Genomic DNA, 9124 nt, shown 5'->3' with positions numbered 1-9124 from the left:
TGGGTTTAAATCTAGAATCATTCCTGTTTTGGATTTTAATATAAATTTGTTTAATCGTTGTTTTATTGCTTTGTTTTATTTTACATAAATTGCAGAGAAAATAAATACACGTTATAACATAATCTACAATGATCTGATCAGTACTACAAACCCTCAGTGATCCATGATCTTACTTGAACTTGGTCTGTAAAAAATCTGTATTTCTATTCAGTATTTTATTATGAGGTTCTTACCTGTACAATGAGGTTGATGTATGTTAATCCTACTTTTTATCCTATTTTTTCTGACTGTTATTGACTGAAATGTTATAGTGTAAGATATACTGTATATAAACAAATATGTGGAGAATTTCATTATTTATTTCAATAATATTTACATTTACGTACATTTCTACAGCAAAATCTTGTTTTGTTTAACTTTTATTATGCACTTACACTATACAGCCATTTATAAGCAGACTTGCACACAAGAATTCACATGCTTTACAGTTCAGACGGTGATTCACATAGTTCATGTTAATTTTAAACTTACTTTGTCACCATATCTTTCCCTCAGTTATCTAAGTGACTCTAGCACTAGTAGATTGGTTTACTTTAAACGGAGGGCGTTGCAGATCCTGAGAAACTTAGCATGTATTTTTGATACATGCTTCTTAGTAAAAATGTCTTTTTAACCCTTTTAATTCAGATCTATTCAAGATTTGTTGTCAGAAGCAGACCTCCTTCCACCTGAGGATGTGCAATGGGCAATGCACCAGGATTTTCTCACCATATTTCTTTCCATGGGAGCAGGACCATTCATCTTCGCATTAAAAACACAGGGAGGTCTGAAAAAAACACATTTATGGTTAAATTCAGGGTTGTTAGTTGGAATAAGCAGACTTCATTTCCTCTCTTACCATTCTTCGGGCTTATTAGTATCTTTGTTCTTCCCTGAGCACCTCTTCTTATTGTCTAACATATCGGTCTTCACCTGACCCAGAGTTCGCAGTATGCACATGGGGTCAAGCCCCTCACCACCAGCCTCCTGCAGCAGCTCAAGCACCTGTTGATAATACAGCTCAACTTTAACTATTTTCTAACCACCAAACTGAATCTTTGTCATGATTCCAGACCCACCTGCAGACATTTAAAAGATTTCAGTTCGCTCAGGTTCTCCTGCAGGAACAGCAAGTAGATACTCAGGTCATTGTAGAAGGGTGTGACCACACCTAGAGCACCGAATCCTGGTAAAATCTCATAGGGCCGGAGGAAGCTGGAGCTCTGGCGAGCAGGTCCAATAGCAGCATGTAGCACCAGTGGAACAAGGAGCACATAAACCACCAGGTTGGTGTAGCTGAGCAGCCTGAAGACACCCACTGCCACAAGCTTGCACTGGACTGCAGAGGGCACCGTGCTGTCATTCCTCAGCAATCCTGTCCGCAGGTCACAGGAAAACTCATCTATGTAGGAGGCCAGCTGGATGTAGTAGCCAAGGTAGAGGCAGGCCAGCAGGAGGATCAGCAGAGTCAGACCACGACATGTCAGGTACTTGACCACCAGCCAGTGGGAGAAGCGCTTGGTGTTTAGATACTGCTCCACTAGAGGGTACTTAAAGCAGCCCTCGGTCAAGTCTAAAGCGCTGCTGCAGAAATAAGATGTATAGGTGATTATGCATGTTTATGTTCAGCAGAACATTCTTCTCATAGAAAAGATTTTCCACTGCACAACCACTGGTGTGTTTGCCTGCTCTACTTGGTCATTTATTGTTGTATTTTATTTATTATGTCGTATAGTGTATTATTATTACATCAAAACAGCTAGAGAGTCATCACTGAACTCGACTCTACGGAGCAGTTTATTATATTTTACTTTATTGTTTTAGTTGTTGATCAGCCTCACTGCTTAACACAGAAGCACTGCTCAGAAAACGCCATTAAATTGAAAGGAGTTTTATGTTGAACGATATCCACTTAATTTCATTGGTACAAAACCAAATACATTTATGCAGACAATGACTACTTTTTTTAGTTTGCACCCATCACTTGATTTGAACAGACTTTAGCAAGTTGTTTCTTCATGGTCAGTATAACTGAAAGAATGATTCCAGTGCACAGTATACTTTAAATAGTGGACATTCATTTTGTTTGAACATCTTCATCACACAATCGTATCCCCTGCAAATTTTGTCTGAGAGGGATCAAGCCAAACTCGTGCTTACCCCCTGGTGTCCTCAGGTGTGTCTTTGCCATCTAAAGATGCTAGATTTTTTGCCAGCTTGATGCCACGATTATAAAAGCGATCCAGTTCCTCCAGGATGAAGTTAAGGTCAGAGGAAAGGTGTGGAGCTGCAGTGAAACGCCAGAACAAGGCAGGCACGTACATGATGGTTGCAAGAAAGAGCAAGATGTATGGGAAGAACTGAGGTAAGAAGAGAGACGGAGAAAACAGAAAAACAAGCATATCAGTAAGTTGAAACTGAGCTGATGACTGAACCTCATGTATCTAGTGTCTAGTATGAACACTTAAATATAATAAAATAATAAAAAATAAAAATGCCTCAATACAATACAGTCAGATAGAGATATATGTACCTTGTGCAGCCATAGTGGTGAATTTGCAGCTTGTTGCTGCACCGCTGCCCAGCAAAAGGAGTCTACATAGACTGCCTGTTTCATAGAGAAGGTAGAGGGAGCAAAACAGCTGATCTGGGTTCCTGAAGAAGGGAAACGTATTCAAAGCTTAATGACATGTTGGTGATTCATCAATAAGCAGTTGTCCTCCTTTCTAATTTGTTAGTGAGCTGCTTTCAATAGGGTGATTTCCACATTTGTCCTCATTATGATGGGAGTACAATAGAAGTACAGTCTGGCTTGTAGAGTTCAGGCAAATGACCTAGAACCTCTAAAAACTAATTAATATTTTAGGCATGCAGGTCTCACAAGATTCATTTTATTTAGATATCTTTAACCAAAACTCACTCATAACTTACTAATATGTAATACTGAGTAAAATTTAAAGAAAAAGTTTAATGTTAATGACCAAATTAATTCCTTCAAGCTGCTTTGTTTGGACAAGTCAACATGTCTGCTGTGAAAAAGTCCTCCCACTTCCATCTTACCGTGGTTTAAATGACCTTCCACTATTCCTCTCTGCTTCCTAGTTGTGGTTACGCTAATGTATTAAACAGGAAATCAATGAGAGAGCTTGGCCATAATGTCTTTCCGGTCCTGTCAGGACCTCTAATGGATCCATCCTGTCAGAACTTTCAGTCTTCTGCACATGGTATCGCAACCGACTGTAGAATTGCTGAACTGCTGATTGAACTGTACATTTATGTGAACTACCCTTTGTTGCTTGTTACAATACAATACAAGTCATTTATTTCACAAAACGCTCATGTTGCACCAGTTTCATTTGCAGATAACTGTACTTGACAGAGATTGTTGGTATGTGAAAGCTACAGCTTCACCAGCATCATCATCATCATCATCATTAGCAGCAGCACTGATTCCCTCGGTCTGGGCGTGAGAAACTGAAGGGTGGAGACTTGTGACACACCTTCATCTAGTTTTGTCACAAAACGATCAATATGCGCCGATTCATTCCATAGCATGGTGAACTATGGGATGGCTGCGCGTCTCAAATGACTCAAATGCGTCTTGTAGCTTTTTAGCAGAAGGCAGCGACAATAATAAGCTCAGATTCTTCCAAGGACGATCACAAAGTGTTTACAACTCACCGACTGACACCTCTTGGGCAAACGCGAGAGAGATGAGAAACAAAGGCAGCCCCACCGCCAGAAGCGTGACTATTTTGTCTATGGCGAGCTCCAGACGCACCCCTTTGTATTTCCCCTCCGCATGGTCCTTCAACAGAAAGTCGGAGAAGACGTACTCCGTGGCTACGTGGGCGATCGCCATCACCAACGGGAGCGCACGAAATGCCGGGTTTTGTCTAACTGATGGAGATTTTGTCGCTTTTTAAAATGAACTAAAAGCGAATTGTTTCTATGGTTACATTGACAAAATAGCTGCCATGCAATGCAGAAAAATAGTAAAAATCCTTACAGACGCTAAAACGTTTAAAGTTATTGTTTACCTCTCTCCTTTCTCAACCGGGACAGATGGCAGAACCTGCTGTCCCGCTACTTATTAAATGAGCTACATGCCGAGTCAACAGAGGGGGAGCTATTTTCCTGCCAGTCGCTGGGGTGCGCTACAGTCATTGTAAAAAAATGGTTTTAGGCTTTTATTTTGAAAGCATTTGTTTATTTACTGTACTATGTGAATTATTCAGCCAAAACCAGAAATCTTGCTTATAAAACTAATGAAATATATCGATGCTTTTAGGATTAAGTAGTTACTAAACTGTAAAACAGTCTTTTTCACTAGTCATATTTATCAATTCCAAATTGTGCAAAAGTGTGCTTTGAAGAGATTTGGACCAAGTGCTTGTAGCTAATTAATGAACTTAAAATAGTCTCATTAACTATTCATAATTAACCAGTCAAAGCAGAACTATTGCTTTTAAAGCTAATAATTTGGATTGGTGCTTTTATTTTGAAAAGATATAAAGGTGTGCTTAGACGTGTGTGCTTATTACTAATCAATCAAATAGCGTATTGAACTAATCAATCATATACATAGAGCTGCTACACGGAGCATCAGGAGTGTGACCTGTCAGTCAAACTGTTTCAGTTGATGTCAGGAAAGTTCGGTATTTTATTATAACGTAAAATGACGTTATTGTATGTTCACGTATTTCTGTCTGTTAATGAAATGTTAACAAAACATACTGTATATAAACAAATATATGGAGAATTACATTATTTATTTCATCATTAATTACATACATTCATTTCTCCAGCAAACTCTTTGTTTAACTTTCATCATGCGCTTTCACTATAAAGTCATTTATGAGCAGACTTGCATACAAGAATTCACATGCTTCACAGTTCACATAATATGGCTCCAGTGATTTGCATAATTCATGTTAATTTTAAACTTACTACGTCACCATATCTTTCCTTCAGTTGATGGACTCTTGTACTAGCAGATTGGTTTACTTTAAATGGAGGGCGTTGCAGATCCTGAGAAACTCAGCATGTATTTTTGATACAAGCTTCTTGGTAAAATGTTTTTTTAACCCTTTTAACACGAAAAATTCATGGTCTGTTGTCAGAAGCAGACCTCCTTCCACCTGAGGACGTGCGATGGACAATGCACCAGGATTTTCTCACCATATTTCTTTCCATGGGAGCAGGACCTTTTATCTTTGCATTAAAAACACAGGGAGGTCTGAAAAAAAACACGTTTATGGTTAAATTCAGGGTTGTTAGTTGGAATAAGCAGACTTCATTTCCTCTCTTACCATTCTTCGGGCTTATTAGTATCTTTGTTCTTCCCTGAGCACCTCTTCTTATTGTCTAACATATCGGTCTTCATCTGACCCAGAGTTCGCAGTATGCACATGGGGTCAAGCCCCTCACCACCAGCTTCCTGCAGCAGCTCAAGCACCTGTTGATAATACAGCTCAACTTTAACTATTTTCTAACCACCAAACTGAATCTTTGTCATCATTCCAGACCCACCTGCAGGCATTTAAAAGATTTCAGTTCGCTCAGGTTCTCCTGCAGGAACAGCAGGTAGATACTCAGGTCATTGTAGAAGGGTGTGACCACACCTAGAGCACCGAATCCTGGTAAAATCTCATAGGGCCGGAGGAAGCTGGAGCTCTGGCGAGCAGGTCCAATAGCAGCATATAGCACCAGTGGAACAAGGAGCACATAAACCACCAGGTTGGTGTAGCTGAGCAGCCTGAAGACACCCACTGCCACAAGCTTGCACTGGACTGCAGAGGGCACCGTGCTGTCATTCCTCAGCAATCCTGTCCGCAGGTCACAGGAAAACTCATCTATGTAGGAGGCCAGCTGGATGTAGTAGCCAAGGTAGAGGCAGGCCAGCAGGAGGATCAGCAGAGTCAGACCACGACATGTCAGGTACTTGACCACCAGCCAGTGGGAGAAGCGCTTGGTGTTTAGATACTGCTCCACTAGAGGGTACTTAAAGCAGCCCTCGGTCAAGTCTAAAGCGCTGCTGCAGAAATAAGATGTATGGGTGATTATGCATGTTTATGTTCAGCAGAACATTCTTCTCATAGAAAATATTTTCCACTGTACAGCCACTGGTGTGTTTGCCTGCTCTACTTGGTCATTTATTGTTGTATTTTATTTAGTATGTCTTATTGTATATTATGTATTAACAACAGCCAGATTGTCTTCATTCAACTCAGCTCTACAAAGCAGTTTAATATATTTTGCTACTGATTTGAGAAAACTAATTTTATTAAAGATCAAAGTTCAGTTAATGATATGAACGTAACTGACTGTAGGATATTTTAGTAATGGATTATTCCAATCCAGTGCAGTGATATGGGTTGATATTTCCTGTGGTTAGTAGTCCATGAAGTACTAAGTAGTACTGTGAAGAAACGGTGTTCTACTCATTTGAAAGTCAAATTTTATGAAAGGTCAAAGTTCAGCTTTTAAGGCTGTTTACTGTATGATATTTAAGTAATGGATTATTCCAAAACAATGCAGTAATATTGAGGAGCTCATTTTATGGATTATTCCAAAACAATGCAGTAATATTGAGGAGCTCATTTTATAAAGGTAAAATTTCGGATAGGTAGGATACTTTAGTTACTGTGTCTCTCGCATCTTTTCTGCGACACTGTTACCGTAAGTATCGCACGAATCGCGCACTTCGACTATAGCGGAAAAGCGGCTCATTTGACCGCAATGAAAAATGTCAACGAAACAGCGACAGAAAGACCGAGAAAGTGTGTGACGAAGTCATTGTGAGGCCGTTTAATTATGACACTAAAGACGACGACTTCAATGAATGGACTGCAGCGGTTTTAATGTCCAGAAGGCAGTGGTAAATAGTCATCAATTATCAATTTCTGTGTATCATATTTCGTAGGTATACCCGTGGCTTATAGACAGGTGCGGCCTATTTATGAAAAAAAATAATTCAAATCTGATGGATGTGGCTTTATAGCCCGAAATTACGGTAATTCAAGCATTGTTTAAATATTGGACATTCATTTTGTTTTTGAACACTTTATACATAAATGATACATACATATCATATATAAATGTAATGTTTTTACACTAGAAAACATGACCAGATTATCTATTTCCATCACCAAATCCTATCACCTGCAAACTCGTGCTTACCGCCTGGTGTCCTCAGGTGTGTCTTTGCCATCTAAAGATCCGAGATTTTTTGCCAGCTTGATGCCATGGTCATAAAAGCGATCCAGTTCCTCCAGGATGAAGTTAAGGTCAGAGGAAAGGTGTGGAGCTGCAGTAAAATTCCAGAATAAGGCAGGGATGTACATGATGGTTGCAAGAAAGAGCAAGATGTATGGGAAGAACTGAGGTAAGCAGAGAGACGGAGAAAACAGAAAAAGTAAGTTGAAACTGAGCTGATGACTGAACTTCATGTTTGACCACTTTTTAAAATTGTAATAAATTCTCTCAAATCTAGTATCAACACTTGAATAAAATGACCCAATACAATACATCCAGATAGCATTTTTCCCATTGTTTATGTTAAGGAGACATATGTACCTTGTGCAGCCATAGTGGTGAATTTGCAGCTTGTTGCTGCGCCGCTGCCCAGCAAAAGGAGTCTACATAGACTGCCTGTTTCATAGAGAAGGTAGAGGGAGCAAAACAGCTGATCTGGGTTCCTGAAGAAGGGAAACATATTCAAAGCTTAATGACATGTGGGTGATTGAGCAATAAGCAGTTGTTCTCCTTTCTAATTTGTTAGGGAGCTGCTTTTCGGTAGCCCGATATCCTGTCAGAACTTTCAGTCTTCTGCACAGACTGTAGAACTGCTGATTGAGCTGTAGGTGCAAAATTAGCTTTTGTAAAAAGTTCACATTTATGTAAACTACCCTTTAGTTAAAATACAATACAAGTCATTTATTTCACAAAACGCCCATATTGCACTAGTTTCATTTGCAGATAACTGTACTTGAGAGAGATTGTTGGTATGTGAAACCTACAGCTTCACCATAATCATCATCATCATCATCATCATCATTAGCAGCAGCACGGATTCCCTCTGTCTGGGCGTGAGAAACTGAAGGGGTGGAGACTTGTGCCACACCTTTATCTCGTTTCCTACGTCACGATCAACATACGCTGATTCATTCCATAGCATGGTGAACTATGGGATGGCTGAGCGCCTTGTAGCTGTTCAGCAGAGGCAGCGACAATAATAATCTCAGATTTGTCCAAGGACGATCACAAAGTGTTTACAACTCACCGACTGACACCTCTTGTGTAAAGGCGAGAGAGATGAGAAACAAAGGCAGCCCCACCGCCAGAAGCGTGACTATTTTGTCTATGGCGAGCTCCAGACGCACCCCTTTGTATTTCCCCTCCGCATGGTCCTTCAACAGAAAGTCGGAGAAGACGTACTCCTTGGCTACGTGGGCGATCGCCATCACCAACGGGAGCGCACGAAATGCCGGGTTTTGTCTAACTGATGGAGATTTTGTGGCTTTTTAAATTAACTAAAAAGCGAATTGTGTCTAGGTTTACATTGTCAAAATAGCTGCCCTGCAATGTAGAATTTTTTTAGAAGCAAAATAAGTTATTGTATACGTATCTCCATTCTCAACCGGGACAGATGGAAGAAGCTGCTGTCCCGTTACTTATTAATAAATGAGCTACATGCCGAGTCAACAGGGGGAGCTGTCTACTTCCCAGTCGCTAGGGGGCGCTACAGTGCAGATGAGAGCCGCGCCAGGAAGCTGCATCACTAAATATTGTACTGCACTTTAAAAAGTTAAGTCACCCTCAAAAATAAAAATTAAAGTAAAACGAGTTACGTTATTTTATTGGTTGTCAGCCTATAATTCAGCCTTAAATTCATGGTTATACAAAAGAAGATAATGACACATTAATAAATAGACAGCATTTTCAGTTGCATTATTTCCAGAAGGAATTCTTTTTAATTGTTTTTTGCATTGATTAACAAATATAATGTCGATTATGTATATGTGTATGTAGTCTAAGCGTTTCCTGTCATTGGTGGAGTAAAAAAATATAATATTTCTGTTTA

At 39.8% G+C, this 9124-nt stretch overlaps 2 protein-coding genes across 4 annotated transcripts; both read right to left on the bottom strand.

Moving 5' to 3' along the window:
- Positions 1-310: 310 nt before the first annotated feature.
- On the bottom strand, positions 311-4219 carry LOC114862427 (pannexin-1-like). 3 transcript variants are annotated; one of them, XM_029162726.3, is made up of 6 exons: positions 3721-4072; positions 2573-2694; positions 2200-2399; positions 1119-1620; positions 899-1044; positions 311-826 (listed from the first exon to the last, which is right to left on the bottom strand). In XM_029162726.3, coding segments are annotated over exons 1-6 (1152 nt in total). In that variant the 5' UTR covers positions 3902-4072; the 3' UTR covers positions 311-825. The 3 variants fall into 3 exon arrangements, with proteins under 3 accessions (XP_029018559.1, XP_029018567.1, XP_029018550.1); XM_029162734.3 differs by lacking the exon at positions 3721-4072 and adding an exon at positions 4080-4219 and having other exon boundaries at positions 312-826; positions 1119-1623; XM_029162717.3 differs by having other exon boundaries at positions 312-826; positions 1119-1623; positions 3721-4070.
- Positions 4220-4794: 575 nt separating this feature from the next.
- Positions 4795-8799, bottom strand: LOC114862888 (pannexin-1-like). Its single transcript, XM_029163651.3, has 6 exons — positions 8324-8799; positions 7618-7739; positions 7222-7421; positions 5572-6076; positions 5352-5497; positions 4795-5278 (listed from the first exon to the last, which is right to left on the bottom strand). Coding segments are annotated over exons 1-6 (1155 nt in total). The 5' UTR covers positions 8505-8799; the 3' UTR covers positions 4795-5277.
- Positions 8800-9124: the final 325 nt, after the last annotated feature.

The sequence above is a fragment of the Betta splendens genome, chromosome 1 (assembly GCF_900634795.4).
Source record: "Betta splendens chromosome 1, fBetSpl5.4, whole genome shotgun sequence".
NCBI lineage: Eukaryota > Metazoa > Chordata > Actinopteri > Anabantiformes > Osphronemidae > Betta > Betta splendens.
Note: the sequence above shows the minus strand (reverse complement) of the source record. Positions and strands in the feature narration are given on the sequence as shown.